The sequence below is a fragment of the Babylonia areolata genome, chromosome 11, assembly GCF_041734735.1.
Source record: "Babylonia areolata isolate BAREFJ2019XMU chromosome 11, ASM4173473v1, whole genome shotgun sequence".
NCBI classification, from domain to species: Eukaryota; Metazoa; Mollusca; class Gastropoda; order Neogastropoda; family Buccinidae; genus Babylonia; species Babylonia areolata.
The window spans coordinates 32,118,948-32,140,577 of NC_134886.1; the positions used below are offsets into that span (position 1 = coordinate 32,118,948).

The window sequence follows — 21,630 nt, forward strand, 5'->3', positions numbered from 1 at the left end:
AAGATATAAGAGGACGAGAGATGGTTTAGAGTGTGGGCAGTGGTTTGGGGTATTGGTGTTAGGGGGTTGGGGTGGGTTGATGGAGTTGCTGGTCTGTTTTGGTCAGCGTGTGAATTAGTATGCGTACTGACTGACTGATAGTGAGGTGGTGATTTCTTCACTATGTGTTGGATGTGGGCTGGGCTTATGTTGTTCACTTTGTGTCAATTTTCCTGAAACATTAGTGTGTGTGTGTGTGTGTGTGTGTGTGTGGATATATGTGTGTGTGTGTGTTTGGGTTAGTGAGTGTATGTGCGTGTGTGATTGTGTGTGTGTATACATGTTTGAATATATGTGTGTTTGGCAGTGTGTGGGTAACATTACTCTCCTTTTTCTGCCTACCCGACACACACACACACACACACACACACACACACACACACACAGAGTGTGGAACAGGAGATTGCGCATGTGCACAAATGTACCAGTACATATCTGATACCATTCATAGATATACACAGGCTCAGAACATGATAAACTCGCATTCTTCATCAGTTTATGTTAGCCGTTCATGTGTTTTCTTTGAAGAAATTTTTTATTGTTCACTGTTCTAACCTAGTAATTGTAATAATCAACAAAATTTAATTATGCCAATGGCAATTACAGTTTGGACATTCAAAGAGCACAACAAGAAAGCTGGAAAGTTGTCTAACACTATATACATGGGTATAAACTTAACAGACAGACAGTATAGCACTCCAGTCACATCTTTTATGTGCAGTGAGTTTTGTTTCTTTGCTTATATGCAGCGTGCAAAATGTTATTTTAAGATAGCAATCTACAATTTGGAAAAACATTTATTTACAACATCACACAAGTAGTAATATTTTATGAAGCAGATCGACAGTTGATAGTGTTCCATGACACTTTGCTAATAATCACCAGGAAACTGTGTTTCCCATTTTTCCCTTTCCTTCCTCTTCCAGCATATGTAATATCAATGTGCACTTGTTTTTATAAGTGGGTTGTTACATGTTTGATTGTTACCTGGCCATTTAGGTTGCTCTTTTGTTTTTTTACCTCAGAAAGGAAGTGTCATAATTCATTAAACTCATCAGTGACCCGAACCTATATTTGACGGGATTTGCATAACATTTTTGCATGTGGGAACTAAGCACCTGGATTACACAATCAAGGAAAAGTATAGATAAATCAGTCCTGACTTGAGTCACACTGATATTAACTATTTAGATTTTAATTTCCATGTACCGGTGTGTTTTTGCAGTTTATCAAAAGACTGAAAATATTCTCCATATTCCAAAACCATCTTCTTTCTCTCTTTTCTGACAATGGAAAACTGCTGTCAACATGGGGATTAGCAACTTTCTCTGTGGCATGCCATTGATCAAATTAGGATAAAAAAAACAACAGAGCTGCAGTTAAGTGGCTGTAGCCTTGATTCATGACATGTTCGTGGTGTTTTTGTTTAGTAATGCACTGATAGCTTACAAGCATCTGAAAAAGTGACGAACACACAAGTGATAATGTCATACTGTTTGAAATGATGTGTGGAGTTACATTATCATTCTTGTTTAAAAATCTGGCAGGCTTAGCTTTACAGTTGAGAAGGAAGGCATGTCTGAATACCACAAAGGAAAACAAAACAGTGAAGTATTTGTACATCTGATCAATAGTCTTCAACTTTGATTAATTTGATAAGAAGAAAAAGATAACTAAGTTTCAACCCAAACTTATATTTTAATTCAGGCACTGTACGTACATCAGCTTTCCACGTCGGCGATTCATTTACTTGATATTGGAACAAGCTTTTTAAGCATTATTGAACACATTCAATGCCAAATTAGCATGTATTAATAGTTTGTAATTTGATAATGATGATTTTCTTTAATAGAAGTTTAAAATTTGTGTTCTTCAAAATGAAGAAACAATATTTTCAATATGTTCTTGGATTCTTTTGAATGAAGACCCCCAGAATTTACCATAGATAAGAAGAGTCAGAAAAGAGAGACATGTGGATACTATACACTGAAGAATACTGACATGAAAAGAGAGGTGAATATTACACATAGATGAATACTGATTTTCTCTAAGAATTAGAGAATGCAATACATTTTATTACAGTATCTTACATCATGCTTTTGCAAACAGAAATTTAACGATGACCATCATGACACCTGGTTAGAAAAATGTGATCACAAGCAAACACATCCATTATGTCTGGACAAATATTTATGTCTGTGCACAAAGTCACTTTGCCAACAGACAACACCAGTAAAAGCTGTCTTCACTGATTCTTCCTTTTAAAATGATTTCTGTAATTCAACAGAATCAAATTTGGTGAGAATATTTCTTGTGTAAAACATTGCTGGGCCAAAAAATAGGTTTCCATTTTCAATTCATCTATTCCTTTTAAACTTCGTGTTTTCTTTTGATATTTTCTGGTTGTTTCAAATTTTGTTGATTCATCCTCCAATCACAGCACACACACAAAAAAGAAAAAAAAAATTATGTGTCCAATACATTAAACATATTGGTTGAACAAGGAAGTGAGAGAACATCAGATAGGTGAATGAAATCATTTTATCAGTAGCACACCTGTTCATACTCCTTCAGCCAGAAGGCTGTGAATCAGGCATGATGTGGCTGCTAGCAGTGTATGCAGCATACTCAGTTTTCAGTTTACCCTGACTTTGAACTGACAACTCGTGCCTTCCTGTTCCTTCGGTTTCTACGCTTCCTTCCCTTGCCACTCTTTCCCCGTTTCTTGCGGCCCTTGCCTCTCGCCTTACGCTGTTTCCTTTTCCTCCCTTTGCGTGATTTTTTCTTTTTCTGCATCTGGTTGGAGGAGCCCTCGGGGCTGTCTGGGGGAGGCTTGGCACCAATCACTGCAGCGCTGTCACGCATGGCTGCAGGGGAGGGCAGAGAGCTGGAGGAGGAAGCATTGCTGGACTCTTTCCCTGCCATCATCCTGGAGTAGTCGTCCAGACTTGGAGCTTGCGTGGTGGGAGCCACCTCCACAAAGTCCTCGTCATTGACATCTCGAATGAGCTGGCCTTTGAGAGAGTAGGGATGCTCACAGATGACCTCTTCATACTTGGAGAAGCTGACGTCACTGCTCATCATCCATTCCTTCAGCCACACCAGACGTCGGTCACAGATCCACGAGTTCCCGTCCAGGGCCAGAGCGTTGAGAGCAGGAAAGACCTCACGGATGTTGGGGCTCAGGGTGTTGAGGTCGTTGTAGGTCAGGTCAATCTCCGTCAGCATCTTGAGAGGCGCAATGGGCGTTGCATCCACCATTTGGACAAACGCCTTGCCCAGGCCGGGACTGCTCATCAGGCTGAGCTGCTTGAGCTGAGGCATCTGAGGCAGAAAGTTCTGTTCCAGGGTCACCTTCTCGCCGCCCATGTCCAGGTGCAGGAAGGTGAGGTTCTCCAGGTTGATGAAGGCGTTGTCCTCCACCTTCTCCAGCGGGTTGTTGGACAGGGACAGCGTGGTCAGGTTGCCCAGAGAGTCAAACGTGCCTGTCTCAATTACCTTCAGCCGGTTTCCCCGGAAGTTGAGTGATTTCAGAAACTTGAGCCCGGTGAACGTTTTGTTGTTGATGCGGTTGATCCGGTTGTTCTCCACCGTCAGGTAGTCCAGCCGGGACTCGTTGGAGAAGAGTCCGTTCTCGATTTCACGGATTTTGTTGGAGTCCATGTAGAGCTTGCGCATGTGGTTGGGCAGTCCGCGGGGGATGTAGACCAACTTGTTGTTCCTGAGCCAGATCTCGTCCAGACTGTGGAGGTCGTTGAAGGCCCCGTTGGCCACAAAGTGAAGCTCATTGTTGTTGAGGGCCAGCATCCGTAGCTTGGTCATGTTCTGAAACATTGGCAATAGGATATTTGTAACATTATACAGTATGCTTATACATGTGTAGAATTCATTCACAGCTCTAGTTGTTTTTGTGAAGGACTATGACTCTTAAGCCTCGGATGCAAGATTAAACTGGGTCTTCGTGCTGCAGCCTTGGGGGCTAGTTGGCCTTTGGGGACTGGTTGGCCTTTGGGGACTGGTTGGCCTTTGGGGACTGGTTGGCCTTTGGGGACTATTCTAACACCAACTGTCCTAAAACCTTTTTGGCAGAAAGAGTGGGGCAACATGGGCAACACACTCTCTACTGTAATCAAATCTAGCCCAAATAGTTGGGACAGCAGTTGGCTCCACTGCTGTTTGGTAGTCATAGTTTGACATGTCGGACTAACACACTGAGAGTTGATTTCACCACCATATCTGACTGATCATTCTAAGATTGTGCAAAAAGTGTGTTAACTTGGTAACAGATTTTTTGTTTTCTTTTGTTTTTTGTTTTTGTTTTGCTCTTAAACCCCTTACGTCAGATGTCACTTACTTGATGGATGGATTTGATGGTTGTGTTGTCTTCATTGTGTACAGGATATGGTTTGTGGGAAATAACTCCAGCTAGTGTGCCATGTTGTCTGGAAGATTTAAAGATGGATTGCATCCCTTCAGTTGTGTTCTTTCACTGGTACATGAGTGAAAAAGGGAAAATGTTAGTTTTTTTGTTTTTGTTTTTTATGCTGTGTGAACTGTCTCTCTGGTTCCATGTCAGACACGTGTACACATACATATATACACACAATATTTTTGTGTCAGACAGTTAAGCGAATTAAAAGAAAAAATCCTGCTGATGGCCTCACCTTAAAATCAGTGTCATTGATCTGCATGATCTTGTTGTCGCTGAGCCGGAAGTCTGAGATGGACTGTGGCATGGTGCGGGGAACGTGGGTGAGGCGGCAGTTGGAAAAGTCGATGAGCTGTAAGACGCTGCTGCCAAACTTCATGTCTGGCAGCGTCACCAGTGGGTTCTGGTTCAGGAACAAATACCTGCAAGGGGAGATGACACCCAGGGGTAGTTAGTGAGAGAAGATATTTGCATGGGGAAAGGTACGGTACGATGGGTGGGGTTGTAGTGCGGAAATCCAGGGGTAATTAGTGACAGAAGATAATTGCGTAGCTAAAGGTATGTTGGTTGGAAGTTTAGTGTGGACACACAGGGGTAGTTGAGAAAAGATGCTTGCATAGCTAAAGGTACATCGGGTGGGGGCATCGTGCGGACACCCAGGGTAGTTACTGAGAGAAGATACTTCCATGGCAAGAAATACATTGGGGTGGGGTGTTGTGTGGTGTTGGTAAGTTGTGTGGTGTGTGTTTGAACTGTGAGCATCAATTCTGTTACTTTGTTTTTATCTTTCTCTTTCTGGTAGTTTATGTTATTTTACCAATTACGCTTACAGGCTCTGATTAAGTGTCGGTTGTCACTGTGTGTGTAAATCCAGGTGTTTGCCACACCTCATCTACAGAACTGTGGGACAAAGGGAGTGGGGAGAATACACAGAGACCCGACTTGAAAGGACTTTAATAATCAGTGCCATGATCTCTATACATAAACCTAGTGTACTAATCAAGCTTTGAGTTCCAACTTCATTTCTTCATATTCTTACACAAGCTTACACTGCTGATGGTATATCTCAGCTTGAGTTGTAAACATACATGCATGCATTCACACACACACATACACACACATACACCACACACACATACACACACATACACCACACACACACACACACACAGAGTTACACAACACACACACACACACACACACACACACACACACAGGACACTCACACATACACAACAGACACACACAACACAACACAACACAACACAAGACAACACTCACACTCACACACAACACACCCTCACCTCAACAGACGGAGGTGCTTGAAGGCCTCAGGGTGGATCTTGCTGATGCGGTTGTTGCGCAGGTCGAGGTAGTGGATCCTGGTGGGGGTCCTGAGGTCGTTCTTGCCAATGGAGCGCAGGCGGTTGAAGGCCAGGTTGAGCTGGTAGAGTTTGGGGGTGGTGTCAAAGATGCGGGACATGCTGCGCAGCTTGTTGTACTGCAGCGACAGGGTCTGCAGCTGCTGTAAGCCCTCAAAGCCCTTGCTGTAGATCTTGACCAGCTGGTTGTTGGACAGGTCCAGCGTCATCAGGTTGGGCAGCTTCTTGAAGGCCGCCTTCTTCACCACCCGCACCTTATTACCTGACCACAGGTGTTATTCACATTTTTCAGGATTTTTTTTTTCTGGGGGTGGTTCAGAAATTGTTAGATAACAGCTCCCCACGCCTTGTTACCAGAGGACAGGTGTTATCGATTCTGCAGGGTTTTGTTTGTTTGTTTGTTTGTTTTAATGGATGGAACAGAAGTGAAATTTGGGTTATTGTCCATACACAGGTACAGAAATTTACTGTTAACCTGTACCTGTGTATAGAGGCACAGACATAGTTTGTAGATCTTTTTGAGTTGTTTAAAAATTCTAGCTCGTGTTCCTTGTTACCTGGGGACAGTTTTGATAAGAAAATTTTGAACACCGTATTATGGACAGTACAGACAGAGAGGATGAGTCTGTATATGACAGATGAATAACAATAGCTCCTGCATCTTGATACCCGGGGGTGAACAGACACAGCAGATGTAGTAAGAGTTTTGAAGACTAATCAAGGATGGCTCGGTCAAGGTAGGTATATTTCTGTGATCAGAGATGCCAACTCTTAGATTTTTGTTAAGCTCAATTGCAGTTTGTTCCGACATTATGCCAACGACAAAATTGTTCCAACTAGTGCATTTTCGACTACATTGCATGATCACATGCTTTCCTGTTGTAACATTACACAGTACTCTAGACCTATCAATCACGAAACCAGGGCAGTCACTACTAACCTTGGTCTCATGTGATGATGCTCAGCTAATCGTGTGCGTGCTTACATTGAAACAGCATTGACTTGACCAATCAGCTTATTTGTTTGCCAAACAAGAGAGAACTTGGCTAAATTAAGTTGTGTCTCAGTCAAACAGTGTCTGTGCCTGGTGGATTGAGCTATAGAGTACAGGGAAGGAACAAGTTGATGTCGTTCGGAGTCTGAGTGTTCCTACCAAATTCAAAAGGTTCCTACCAAATTTCCTGATTGTTCAACAAACGCTTGACAGGGGTTGGCATTTCTGTGTAAGAGATGTATAACAGTAGCTCCTACACCTTTTAGCCTGGGGATAGACAGTAGTTGTAAATGTAAAGGACTGTTTATGGGTGGCACCGACATAGTATAAGAGTAGAAGTAAAAGGTTGCAAATATTCTGTAACAATAACCCCCTTGAAGTTACAACTTAAGCCCTATGCAGTTGTCTGGGTTCTGAGCTAGACAGAATTAAATTGAAAGCATGGCACTGTATTCTGCTGTGTGTCTGCTGAATTTATCTGATACAGTCTGTTTCCATTATCAACTTACAGGACACTGTAAAAATGGGTAGAATATTTCTCTTATAAGAACAGTGTCTTCATTGGCTGTTCAGTCTTTCATTGACAAACATGGGTGAAGGCAATAGCATTCTGTACCACAGATATTTGTGTGTGTGTGTGTGTGTTGGATATATTTTCTTTGAATGGAAGGAGTGTTTGGGTGGGAGTTTCTTTGAAAAATGGCCCTACAAGGGCAAGCAGATCATTTATCTACATTACTTTGAGTTTTCTGAAAGGCGTGTTGCATTATCACAGTGAGCTGATTGCTGTTATCATCACATTTCATGGGGATGCAGATTTCTGTTCGTATCAGCATGCCCTGTCACAGCCTTTGCTCAAGGCGTGAATGTGAGGGCACAGGTTTTTCACCACCACCCACACATCATTACTTAACATGCCAGTAGTCTTTATCAGCAGATGAAAGGTGTCTTTTTCTTTTTAAATCTGGTGTGTGTGTGTGTGTGTGAGCGCGCACGTGCCTGTCTACATGACTCAGATGTTGTCAACTTTTTTTCTTCCTTTTTTTAATTTTCTAATTTTTTTTAAGGAGAGAGAAGAATCACAGTGTGTCTGTGTGTGCACATATCTGTCTCCACGACTCAGACGCTGTTATATCTGGCAAATTATTTGATGACAGAGAGAAACGACCATGGTGTATGTGTGTGTCCCCATGTGTGCACATTCTTTAGTGTTTGGTGTAAAGTCTTACTCACTATGATTACACACACAGAGAAGTATCATGGGAAGGGGGAGAAGGGGGTGTTGTTCTGGTAATTTAAGTTTTGGGAGGTAATTGAATCATCTGGAGTCTTCTTATTCACCCCATGATTATACACAGAGTGAATGATTTTAGGAAAGGGAGGGGGGACAGGGATGTACTGGTGGTTTAAATTTTGGGTGGCAACAAATTTTCTTGAGTATTCCTATTGGCTTGCATCATGCAGAGAGGCCGACTAGCGCACTGGGTTTATGCGATGGTCATGCATCTGCTGCTTTTTTCTTTCTTTCTGCAGCAGATATGAATCAGTCTGCTTGCTTTGACACCTTGAAACTGAAACTGAAATTGATGCACAGAGAGGGATTGACGGGGGTGATTTCAATGTTATGAGAATTCATGAATAGATATCTTGAATAATTCTCAGCACTCAGATATGAGAGGCGTTTTAATTTACTCTGCCCTGAGCCCGAGCGATGCCCTGGCATCAAACTTGGTTTCATTAAAAAGTGGTGTACACGTTCTTACATGTAAACAAATGGAATTAACTTTTACAGTATTTCCGGCTGTGCCCCCACATGTCAATTTGGAGGGAAAACCCTGTTGACTTCAGTATATTTTCTTTCATTTTTCCACATCATTATGGACAGGGGAACCTGTCGAGGTTGTAAACTCCCTAGTAAAGTTGAACAGGTTAAGGATCTGTGGAGTCTCTGCACTCACCCTTCATCCTCAGCACCTCCAGAGCCTTCATGTTCTGGAAGCTGCGTGTGCCCAGGATGCGTACGTGATTCCCGTCCATGATGATCTTGCGCGTGCCGCTGGGAAAGCCCTTGGGCGGGCTGACCAGGCTGCGGCGGGAGCACTCGGCCACCCCGTTGCTGCAGGAGGTGCAGCGGGAGGGGCACTGCGGGGCTGGTGCACCCTGGGACATGATGGCCAGGGTCGTGCAGATGAGCCAGACAAACAGCGCCATGATGAGGACCCTGGTGTCGTCAGTAGAGGGGAGGTTACTGACTCACTGACTGACTGTCACTGTCTGAGTAAGATTGAGGGCTGAGAATTCCTCGTTCTGGAACCCGTCAGCTGAAAAGAGAACATGGTGATGGAGTGATGGAGTCAGCAGGCCTGTGCCTTTGGAATAAACAACAACAAAGTTAGAGAAGGACATGGAGTTCATATTGAAATTTCAGGTCCCTCTCTGTCTCTCTCCCCATTCTCTCTCTCTCTCTCTCACTGTCTCTGTCTTTCATCTGTCTCTCCCTCTCTCCCTCCCTCCCTCCCTCTCTTTCCTGTTGTGGGTGAATATTAGATCATTGATTTGGTGGGGTTGTGTCTGAAGACAAAAATTTTAACAGAAACAAACCCTGGGGAGAGCGGCCCACATTTCACACAGAGAAATCTGTTGTGACAAAAAGAGTAATACAAACATAAACACACACACACACACACACACACACACACACACACACACACACACACACACACACACACACACACACAATGAATAAGTGAATGAATACATTCAGTACAACTTTTTTTCTTCTTTTTTTAACAGGAGCACTTAGGCAATTGTGATCTGATCCGAGTGTCCCCTGACACCCATTTTGTAGCACAGTTGCACCCCTATGCCCCAGACATTATTTTTGCTATAGTTGTACTCATCGTCATCTGCCTTCTTTCCACCCCAAATAGCCATCATGGAATCCCTTTCTATCTTCCAAAAGAAAGCCTGTTATTTGTAAGTTACAAATAAAACATCAGAGACGGTGCAGTTCGGACAATTTTCATGGACTGTTTGACAAAGCAGAGCAATATTTGGAAGAGGTCATGATTAGGAATATTTGGCAAAGACAGTTAATGGTCAGTGGAGAATAATGCTAATTTCTTATCTAAATGAGTGGTGCACTGTCTCCGTTTCTGTCTCTTTTTCTGTCATGTCTCCCACCCCCCCACCCCCCACCCCCTCTCCTATCCCCACCTTCCTCATCCACCATTACCCAAGGGAGCAAGCATTCATGCAACCGTGCTTTCACCAAGCCATTGCACTGCGTGGTGTTGCCTTCAGTGTGCACGCTTCATTACAGTTGCAGTATTTTCCCCTCTACTTGTCAGCTGAAAGCAGCGAAATGTGCAGGGAGAGCTAAAAACATCATAACAGCAGCTGGGACACCACTCAAAAGAAAAAGAAAAAAAGTGAAGAAAACAGAAAAACAAGATCAGAAGCTTGGAAGGAAAAAAGAGCAAGGTCGGAGATGGTGTTGCCTTGCCAACAGGTCAGGAAAAAGCTGAAAATTCCAGACACCAATAACAGGGGCTTACTCCAAGGAACCTCTCCCTGCGGGGAGTTCCCGTAAAGCAAAATCATTTGCTCATAGTAAGCTTTAGGAGCTGGGAAGGTGGCTGCAGTTAAAGGTCATCTGCAGATGCCATGGAATGTTTTGTTGCGGTCACCTGCGAAGGCAAGGGAATTAGAACATAATTTGGTAACCTTTTTTTCCCCACCATTTGCCCTTCAGACTTCTGGCAAAGGTTGGTGACCTAGCCCCTCCTGTCTGTTGTTTTCCACAGTTTTCACTGCTCGTGGAGAAGGGCAAACTAACTGCAGGGCATCAGTACTACTCCGTCTTCAGGAATCCCAGGTCTTGGCTCCACCCCACTTCTCCATCTTTTGCCCTGTGTTCTCTGTCTTCATCTCTGTATGTCTTTACGCCTGTCTGTACAGTGTTCATATACACCTCCTTCAAATGGACCATGGTCTTTATGAAGAAGACGGCTGTAAATCAGAGACTGTGTCTCTTTCTATGTGATCTCCATTATTGATAAATAGACCTGATTAGCTCACTGGGTTTATGCGAATGTCAGGCATCTGCTCTCTTTTTCTTTTCTTTATTTTTTCCCCAAAGCGGATGAAGTGTAGCCTTTGTGGATCAGTCTGCACGCTTGGACACCTCCATGAAACTGAAACCAACTTGATCTTATTTGTAATTTTGTAACTTTAATTTTCAAGCACAAAATGGACAAGTATCTCTGAATCGTTTCCAGAGTAAACAAATCCAAGGACACAGCACAGTGATTAAATGCTGGCTATTTGGCTGGTGCACATGATCTATCTGGGTCCACATCTGCTGCAGTTCTCCAAGAAAATGGCTGTGCATTTCACAACTTTTAATATTCCAAGATTTTTGTGCTTAGAGCTGTTTGTAAGACAGTGTGGGTGTCCTCTGACCAAGTCAATTCTAACACACACGGAGAAAAAAAAACATATACATGTTTGCACCCACACACTCACCACCACCAACAACAAAAGGAAATAAAAATCTCAACTTCCTGCTGTACACATGCCTTTGCCTTCAAAATAGCTTCGTCAGCTCCAGACTGTGATAAAGAAAAATGCTACGACTGCGGTTTTGCGTGTGTGCATGCACACATGTTTGGTGTGTGTGCATGTGCCTGCGTGCCTGCACACATCTGTGTTTTAAGATACGCAGGTTTTCCAGGTGCATCTACTTCAAATGAGACCCTGAGAAAACAGCAGATCTTGCCAGACGTTCCCACACCAGTCTATCAAAACAGCACCACAACAAATATGTTGCCTTTGTCTACATGTGCGCTTCTGCCTCTATTTTCTATTACTTTCTTCTTCTTCTTTTTTGTCATTTGTCTTGAATAGAAGAAGCAACATTGTGGGCATGTCACACCCTTCCTGTTTTTTCTTATTCCAACTTCCTTTCTCTGTGATCTCATTTTCTTTCCACCTGCCTGCCTCTCTCACTCTCATACTCGCTCTCACTCACTCTCTCTCTCTGCTAGTGGGTATCTATATTGTCATGAATTATTTGGTATTTTTTAAGGGAGCCATAAGAATTAAATAGAGAGAAACAGAGACTGAATTAAAAAAACAAAACAAAAAAAACAAGAAAAGAATGCACGCAAGTCTGTAGTATGGTTAATAAAGAGTTCCCTTCATTTTATCATAATTGTTGTTAATATTATGTTTACTGTAATTATCATTACTACCAATTATTTTTGTTGTCCCTCTTCTATTTCCTCCTTTCTAATTATTGTTGACAACAATTAATTTTCCATGTCTAGACCATCATCAAAAAAAAAAAAAGAAAAAAAAAAGCAGTATTCACTTGACAGATTCTCAGAATGTCTGAAGTGACTTTGCTCAGTGGGTTGGGAATCTCATTAGTAAGTTTTAATGATCAGTCTGGAAACTGTGAAACCATGGTTGTGTGTGGGGTCTGGGAGATGTAGAGTTGATGGAGTAGGGTGTGGGTGTGGGAGAGGAGGTGGGTGGGCGGTGGTTTGTGGTTGGGGTGGTGATGGAGGGGGGCTCATTTCCAGCTGGTCATTTCCCCCCCCCCCCCCCCCCCCCCCCCCCCCCAGCCTGCCTGGAAGGAAATACCACAGACATTAGGCCATGCTTTGTGGAAAGCCATGTATGCATGTCCATGCAGATTCTGTGCTACGGTACCCTAAGTTTGTTTTTGAGTGTTTCTTTATTTGGGGCTGTTTCGGACCCATTGGCGCTGCTTCAGCTGATCTTCATGTATAGAGTTTTCTCATCTTTCATGCAAGGCAGGAAGGTGGGATCAGGGATAGTATCTACCAGCAGTTTTAATTATGAATGTTTATTACGTGTGTGTGTGTGTGTGTGTGTGCGTGCATGGGCGCATGTCATTTTTAGTAATATATACCCTTTTTTTGTTGGATGTTTTCATCTGTAAATATTGTTGTGCAATACCCTATTGTCTTAACGTGTATGTGTGTGTGCGGAGGGGGGGGGGGGGGGTTAGTCTATCGTCAGCGATTGGGATTTCTTGTTTGACTAGTTTTAATCTCTTCTTATGTTGCACATGATGATTTTATGCCAGTGTTTACAACGAACCTGTGATTGCACAACTTAATTTCCATGTGGATTAATAAAGTGTTTTTGATTTGATTGATTTGATATCAGTAAACATACATAGTTTGAATTGTTGGTTCTCAGTTTAGAGAGAGATATATGTGAATTTTAAGAAATATAAGATGAAAAACAGAAAGAAAGAAAGAAAATGTAAAGTAGGTTTTCTTTAATACTTCATCAGCCACACAATCACAAAATGTTCAGTACCATTGCTCACAAAATGTTCAAAGTTGTGAAGTTGGTAGGTTGTATGGTGTGTGTGTGTGTGTGTTTAATCATTATTGTGTTTGTGGATGATTCTTGTTGCACATGAATGGAAATTTACATATACAATGAGACAGACAGACAGAGAGACAGACAGACAGGGAGACAGAGACAGACAGACAGAAGCGTGTTACAGTGAACAGGCACCAGCAGCACACAGACTGGGCGAGGCCCGTCCAGCTTTTGATAGGCCAACTGAACGGCAGGGAGATAGTCATGCTGACTCACTATCGCGTCCTCCCCAACGCCTTTGCTTCTGTGTGGGTTTTTTGTTTTGTTTTTTGTTGTTTTATTTTTTTTTCAGCACAGCTGCTCTTCTGCTCTTTCCCAACCTTACTATTTCGTACATATCTCATCCGCTTCCTCCTCACCCCCCCCCCCTCCCCTCCTTACCACACACAGTACGCAGTCACACACACTGACACACACACACACACACACACACACACACACACATACACACACACACACAAGCTTACATGTCACACACACACACACACACACACACACACACACACACACACACACACACACCGCCCCTCCTCCCCCTCCCACCACACACACTCTCCTCTACTTTCCCGTCAATCCATTCCTTCCATCCTATGCCGCTGCACTTCATCCCATTCCATTGTCTGAATGCGTGACCAGAGCTAGGCCAGTGTGAGACAGTACCGACACTTTCGTCAGTGTTCGGTAACAACCAGATTATCCCTGTACGCAAATTCACGATAAGTAAATAGGCCTGTTTGAGTGAAGAATTCATGTGAACGTGAATATCTAAACCCATGCCCGCTCAAGTTCATGTAAACGTAATTATCCTACACACATACCCGCATAGTATCGTTAAAAAATACGTGTTGCTCACATCCGACTTATCTTCATTTTTTGGTGGTTGTTGACAAATAGCAGCAAAGTTTAGTAATTAGGAAGGTGGACTTAGTCAAATAACACAAAGAACTGTAACACTTAATAAAAAGAAGGTTTTGAATGCCGTAGATAATGTATCACGAAAGTTGTATTGCTGAGTCTACAATGCCGGCCTGTGTGTATTCCGTATGAAAATGTACTTCGATGTCTTTTTTTTTCTTTTTTTTTTTTCAGTTTTAGTTTTCACGCTCGCATGTATGCGTGTCAAAGGTTTTGAATAATTTGGCTCCTGCTTTGCATTTGTTTCATATTTGATAAGGCCAATTTGCCAGCCAGTCATAAATTTGTATTGCTTCATTTCTAATTAACACTTATTATCAGGTTTTCTGTCTCTTGGATCTCTCTTGTGCATGCATTTGTGCACGTATGCATCCACACTCCTGTGCGAGAGCGCGCGAGTACACACACACACACACACACACACACACACACACACACACACAGGCATTCACGCTCGCACATGCACTTTTTAAACTCACACCCAAATGTATATTGTTTGCATGTGACAGCACACACACACTCGCACGCACGCACGCGCCTTTTATACTCACACCCAAATGTGTATTATTCGTATATGACACTTGTGACTTGACTCCATCTCTCCAAACATACCCCCCACGCCCAACTCTACCTCCTATCTGCCTAACATTTTCCCTGACACGAGTTGACGTGATTTTTTTCCCCTTTCCCCTTCTTTCCCAGGAGGGTGCATATTAGTTTTGTGACCAGCCAGTCAGAATAATACACAATAAATCATGTGGGTTAATCTCGCAGGTTCCCTGCTTTCTCCCCCCCCCCCTCCCCCGTCCCTCTCTCTCTTATTTCTCTCCCCCACCACATTCTCTCTCTCCCCTCCTCCACCTTATCAACAAAATCACCATCTTATCATCATCATCATCATCATGTATCATCATCATCATCATGTATCATCATCCTATTGCTCGTCTTCCCTTTGATCGGTTTGTGGAGAGCGGGAGTTGGGGGTGGGGGTGGGGGAAGGGTTAGTGTGGAGAAAGAGGGAGGGGAGGGGAGGTTTACGGAGCTTGACATGCTTTCATCAATCAGGGCACTGTCTATACTCCCTGACCCTTCGTACAGTTCCAGAGCCGGTGCAGTGTTATCAGGCTCGGCGTGGTGTGGTGACAGGTCTGCGGCTTGCAATTTTTTGCCTGGCCGCCCATGCACGATGTGGGGAAGGGGATAAGAACAGTGCAGGGGAGAGGGGGAGTGCACTACCGCCCACCCTGCTGCTTCTGTTGTGTGGGAGTCACCCCAGTACAGTGCATAGCGGCAAAGACGGGTGCCAGTTTTTTTGTGTTTTTTTGTTTTTGTTTTGTTTTTGTTTTTTGCTGCTTTGTTATCGTTGTCTGTTGGTACTTGGTGTACCCTGTCATTCTTTGCTAACATTGTCAAGGAAATGGCGGGGGGTTGGGGGGGGGGGGAACACAAATAGGAATTTGTGTTTACTATACAGAGGAAAGGCTGTATGTGATTCTGAACCACTGCCCGTCTGGTCTCCACGTGTAGACATTTTCTTAAATATTGCAGCCCATCCCTCTGTATTGGGCTGGAATTACCCTTAGCTCCCCACCTCCCGCCCTTCATGTCTTCCCCACTCTCCCCCCACGCCCCCTGCCCCCACCCCCCACCCCCCACCCACGCACCCCACACCCCGAACTCCTTGCCCCCAGAAAGGTGGCATCCCGGAAGAAGGGACTACAGTGAATTAAATCTTGCCCACAAACAGATGTCTGTGTAATAGTCCTCCCATTCCATGTCAAGTGTGGTGAACCACTCCCAGCACAGAGATATCAGCAAGGAGTTGTTCCTTTCCCCCTTTCTCACACTCTCTCCTGAACAACCTGCCCCATACCTATTCTCACCCCCTCCTGCTCTTCCCCAACGCAGAATTAAAAATTAGAATTAACTGCTAGGTTGTTGCTGAGCACAGTAAACTTTCCAGCTATAACTGTGACCAGTCATAGATCAGATTAAACTGCTTGTTGATTTGCCCAGTCAGAAATCAGACAAAGCTGCTAATTATTGACATGCCCAATCAAGATCAGAACAAACTGCTTGTTGATTTGCTGGACCAGAGATCAGATAAAACTGCCAGTTGCTGCTGTGCCCTGCTGTTGGCTGTGCCCAATCAGAGATCAGAATAAAATGCAGACTGGAACTGTGCCCAATCAGAAATCAGAATAGGTTAATGATTGCAGTAGTGGCCAATGAGAAAAGAGAATAAACTACCTGTTGTAGCTGTGCCAGATCAGATTTGAGAATGAAATGCCACCGGCTGATTGGCCATTCAGAGTTGGGAATAAATTACAGCTCAAAGAACTGACCAGTCAGAGTTGAGAATAACCCGCCTCTTCCAGTAGAGGCCAATCAGAGTTGAGGATAATCTGCCACTTGCAGAGATAGTGACCAATGAGAGATCAGAATAAACTGCCGGTTGGTGTTGTTGCAGTCAGAATCACTATTCTTCCAACACAGTTTCCGCATCAATTTTTTTCTTTCATTTTTTATTCTTCTTTTTTCAAAAGACCCCCTCACAAAATGACCAAATAATCAAGCCGCAGATTAAGATTCTCGAAGGATGACTGTGGAGATGTTTCACTGTCAGTGCACAAACAGCAATTTCTCAAAAACTAGTGGGTTACTTTGAAAGCAGCATGGTCTGACTGATACACAAATTTGAAGTTCAAAATAACCAGTCGTTCTGTCTCCCTTCATTGTTTAAAAAGTCATGGGGTTTAAAAATTAATAAATGACAGCAATAGAACCCATGTGCTTCTTTCCATTTAAAACGAAAACAGCATGAAGGAAACCACAGCAAGAAAAGAAACATTTTAAAGACATCATAGACAGTTCAAACAGAAAGAGAAGGAAAAAAAGAGCAACCAAAACAATATGCCACACCAACAGTTGACATACATATTATCAGAACTAATAGGCGTTCTGAGTATAGTGTCTTTTCACCCAAGGTGTTTTTTGTTTGTTTTTTTCTTCTTCTTTTTTTTCTTTTTGACAGAGTTCTTTGATCTTAATCAAGAAAATAATCAATGTTTCTAGTAATCAGAAAATAGGAAAAAGAAACACACAATTTGTGTGTATGAGGAATGGATTTTCGAGATTTGTCTAATAACCAGTTTATCACAGTGCCAGTGGTCAAGCAAAATCTGCACTGATTTAAAAAAATAATAGTAATAATTTTTTATAGCATATTCCTTTTCACGGTTTTCTAGAACAAAACAAAAATCTAAAAGAGGAAAAGCGTGGGTCGGGAATCACTGGCCGATTTTTTTCTTGGGGAACTTAATATACAGTACACAATTTTCAGTTTTGACACTCAAGAAGCTCAAGAGCATGAAACAGTTAAGATCAGCTGGACTGTATTTACGTAAATCTGTAAACATGAAAAACGAAACTGTTGGAATCACTGATATATATATATATATATATATATATATATATATATATATATATATATATTCTAAGACTTAAAAAAAAAACCACATTGATCACCAGCCCTTCTGTCACTTCCAGTGCAAGAAGTCTACAATAAAAGAAAAGAGAAAAAACAACCACCACCACAAAGCATATGTCCACCCACCTGTGTAAACAACAACTAAAACAATATCAACAAACTATGACATTTTCCCCGGTGTGTGTCCACCTGCCTTCCACAGTACAAGCCGCTGTTGACGGACGACACACAGGACAGGGGAAGGAAGTCTTTTCCGTCACAGTGGTGCTGAGCACTGCCCACACACATGCAGGCCTTCTCACTCACTCACTGCTCTCTCTGTCCCCGCTTCTCTCTTCCTCTTTCCTCACAATATTCGGCCTGCCTCCCACACACACAGAGGCTTGGCGGCAGTGGGGTTTTCTCTCTCTTCTCTCTGGGCTTCTATAGCATGGATGGATGACTGTTCTATACTGGTTGGGGGTACACGCCCAGTGCTGATTCAGGGGCTGTTTTCGACTTTTGTCGCCACACTACTTTATAATACCCCCAGAGTGGTAGATGTGTGTGGCAAGTTTGTCAGGGGATTCACATATTTGTAGATGTGCATGTACTGCGTGCGCATGTACATATACACATGCATATGTATACACACATACAGGCAAATGTACCGTACATGTATGTTTGTGCGCAAGCACGTACATGCACTCACACACTCACAGATGCACATGCAGTCACAAATATACACGCATTGGAGCACGCGCGCCCGCACACATCACACGCACGCATGCACGCACGCACTTGTTTGCATACATTTACTTTAACTTCTTTTTTTTTTCTTTTTTTTATAAACTGTTATTTATATTGGTGAAGTAACATTGTTCGTCTTGTTTTATTGAGAAAAAAAACCTTTTCCACAATAATGGAATTACACGTCCAACTATGCATACCTACTCATACTACTCACACGTGCGCTCACGCACAAGAACTTGACACACACTTGCGCTCCCACAAACGTGCTGCGCGCGCGCGCACACACACACACACACTCTCTCTCTCTCTCTCTCTCTCTCTCACGCGCGTATAATTCACAGGTTTAATTTAACCTGGCGGGTCTGCCCAACATGATTTCAGCCTTTGACATTTCAAAATGTTAAATTAGTTCCACACTTCAAAACTGCCTTATTTTCTCTGCATCTCCTTCTCCCCCCCCCCCCCCCCCCCCCCCTCTCTCTCTCTTTCTCTCTCGCTTTCTCTCCTTCTCCATCCACCTTCCTCTTTCTCCCGCCGACCTCCATGTCTCTCTTCCACCACTGCACTTCTCCCAGCCCCCCCCCCCCCCCCCCCCCCACCCCCACCCCCCCCCTCTCACCCCACGCTCCCTCGAGGTCTCGTCATCAGATGTGATTATGATCACTCAGAGCTGTGCACCCACTTTCTAAATCATTTAACGTTTCAGGAATGGTTACCGGCAAATGTTCGGGTTCAAATGCATCTGTTGTTTTTTCAACATATAAATTGTATCATCGCTCAAACTGACCTGGACTTGGTAAGAGAGAGGGCCCATCTCGGTTTATAAATGCTCAAGGGGATACGAAGTAACAACTCTGTAGCAGTTTTAATCTTGTTAACAATTCGGGGTGTGGACCGCGGACTTGAAGCTGAAGGATACAGTTCCGGTGTGGCAGTTTCAGTTCCTCAAGGAGGCGTCAGTGCGTTCGGAGAAATCCCTATACGCTACACCACATCTGCCAGGCAGTTGTCTCGACAGCAGCATAGCCCAGCACGCTAGTCAGGCCTTGAGTGCATGCATATATATATATACACCGAATTTTACCCTGGGGTTGCTCTGGGCTAGCCTCCAGTCGAATGATCCCCGTGGTCAATTATGGCAAGTCCAGATCGACCTCCCCTGGTTGGAATTTACCGCCTTTCTACGAGTTCAATCAAGCTGTTGAAAAATGAAGACAGGGCGAGTCTGTACTGAAACCACAAACCCACTCCCCTCCTCTCCACAAGCCAACGTCGGGGAGTTCTGCTTTTAGGAGTTCTGCTTTGATAACATGTATTGATTCTAACTGGGCTAGAAATAAATTACCCCCGAGGATCATGTCGATCTCACCTAGCCTGGGCGGTCAGTTCTGACCAGTTAAAGTTTACCTCCACCTCCAGGGGGTCATTCCAGGCTGTTGGACATAGACCCCGTGATCTGGACAAGCCAGATTTTACCCCGGGATAAAAAGCAACGGTGGTACGAGTAGGCTGCAACACCGACACAGATATAACCCACTCAGCTGCCACCACATGTCATCTGAATGTTGCACCGTGATCAGTAGTCGTCCGAGTCCATATGCACCTTTCCTTTCTTTCTTTTTTTATATACTGACATTGCATCCTTTAGGGTCCCCAACATAAGCTTCAAAGATCAACAATGTTTTAAATTGCCATTATTTTTCTTTTTCTTTTTTTTTTCTTGTGTAATGTTTTTGTCACATATACTTTCTTACTTTCTTCCTAATGCTGGTATCACCTTTTGTGTAATTATACAAGAAACGTCAGTTCTAAAATTTCCATCGTACGGACTTTCGCCTTTTATCTTCCTCCTGTACCTCCTCCTCTTCTTCTTACCTCTTTTCCTCCTCTTCATCTTCTTCTGCTAATTCAGACCACCACTGCCGTTTCTTTTTTTTTTTCTTTTTTTTTTTTTGTCAGTGCATTGGTTTTTCTTCGGTGAGATTTCGGAGCACCACAAAGGGTAAGTGGCCGTCTGTCGGCAAGGAACTTTTGATGGACTGGCCTTTGTAGAGATCTACTTTTCTCTAGCCTCAGCCATTGTCGAGACGTCTGAAGAACCCCCCGTTCAGGAAGTGAAATTCAGGACTCGTCTAGCACAACAAGTGTGCCGGCCTTCCCGCCTGGCGTCACAGAGGACTCGGTATGGCGCCCCAGTGCTGTCTTTGAAAAGCTTTAATCGTATTTGGTGCTGTTTTCCACACACGCAAGCATACACGTTTGCATAAATGCATGCACATATACCGTGGAAACATATATCTCAGTGATATATATATATATATATATATATATATATATATATATATATGCTCTCGCACACACAAATGCGTTGATGGGTGGGGTGCAGACGCGCGCGCGCGCGCACACACACACACACACACACACACACACACACACACTCACTCACTCACTCACATTTACGGTTTTTATGATTTTGATTCTCTCTCTCTCTCTCTCTCTCTCTCTCTCTCTCACACACACACACACACACACACGCATTCGCGAGCACGCACGCACATGCATAGACATGCACGCACACGCATGTGTGGTTGTTTGTGGGTACGCGCGCGCGCGCGCACACACACACACACATACACACAGAGCGCGCGCGCCGCACGCACGTGAGGCAGCTCATTGATTGCAATTACTGGTGATGATGAACTGAGACCAACGCTCGTCCGCCGCTGTCTGGTGCAAGCTTCCCGCGTGTGCTTTTTCCGTAGAGGGGGGGTGGGGGTGCAGATCACCTTATATCTGTGTGTGTGCGGTACGGTGCGTGAGGGAGACTCGTGCACTTTTCATTTGTCAGTCCCCCTTAGAGGAAAATGGTTAAGGACACAATCCATCCCTGACCTCCCAGATGCAGTGTCCCTGTCTGTCAGTCTGCCTGTCTGTGTGTCCGTCTGCCCGCCCCCCCCCCCCCCCCCCGCCCCCCCCTCCTCTCTCTCTCTGTCTGTCTCTCTGTCTGTCTGTCTTCCCCCTTCGCAAGGGGCTATGGCCCATTATGAATAAAATGTTCGTTTGTTCTGTCTGTCTTCCTGTCTGTCTGCCTCTCTCTCTCTCTCTGTTTGTCTGTCTGTCTGTCTGTGTTTGTCTGTCATTCTGTGTCTCAGTCTCTCTGTCTGCCGGTCTTCTTCCCTCCCTCCCAGTCCCACATCTCTGTCTGTCTGTCTGTTTCTCTTTT

At 43.8% G+C, this 21,630-nt stretch overlaps 2 protein-coding genes across 5 annotated transcripts in view; one reads left to right on the top strand and one right to left on the bottom strand.

Moving 5' to 3' along the window:
• Positions 1-21,630, top strand: part of LOC143287659 (arf-GAP with coiled-coil, ANK repeat and PH domain-containing protein 2-like) — a 108,444-nt gene that overhangs the window by 30,467 nt on the left and 56,347 nt on the right. The gene's annotated exons all lie outside the window — the stretch shown is intronic.
• Positions 554-18,078, bottom strand: LOC143287660 (uncharacterized). The gene is made up of 5 exons (XM_076595817.1): positions 17,802-18,078; positions 8,803-9,165; positions 5,773-6,112; positions 4,704-4,890; positions 554-3,864 (listed from the first exon to the last, which is right to left on the bottom strand). Exons 2-5 carry the CDS (start codon positions 9,053-9,055, stop codon positions 2,680-2,682), a joined length of 1,965 nt encoding a protein of 654 aa, XP_076451932.1. The 5' UTR covers positions 9,056-9,165; positions 17,802-18,078; the 3' UTR covers positions 554-2,679.

Excerpts from the sequence above, each read along its gene's own strand:
- LOC143287660 (XM_076595817.1), bottom strand. The coding sequence starts at position 9,055 with ATGGCGCTGTTTGTCTGGCTCATCTGCACGACCCTGGCCATCATGTCC. Across the intron at positions 4,891-5,772 it reads AAGCACCTCCGTCTGTTGAG|GTATTTGTTCCTGAACCAGA; the intron begins GTGAGGGTGTGT and ends CTCCCCTTGCAG. Across the intron at positions 3,865-4,703 it reads TCAATGACACTGATTTTAAG|AACATGACCAAGCTACGGAT; the intron begins GTGAGGCCATCA and ends CCAATGTTTCAG.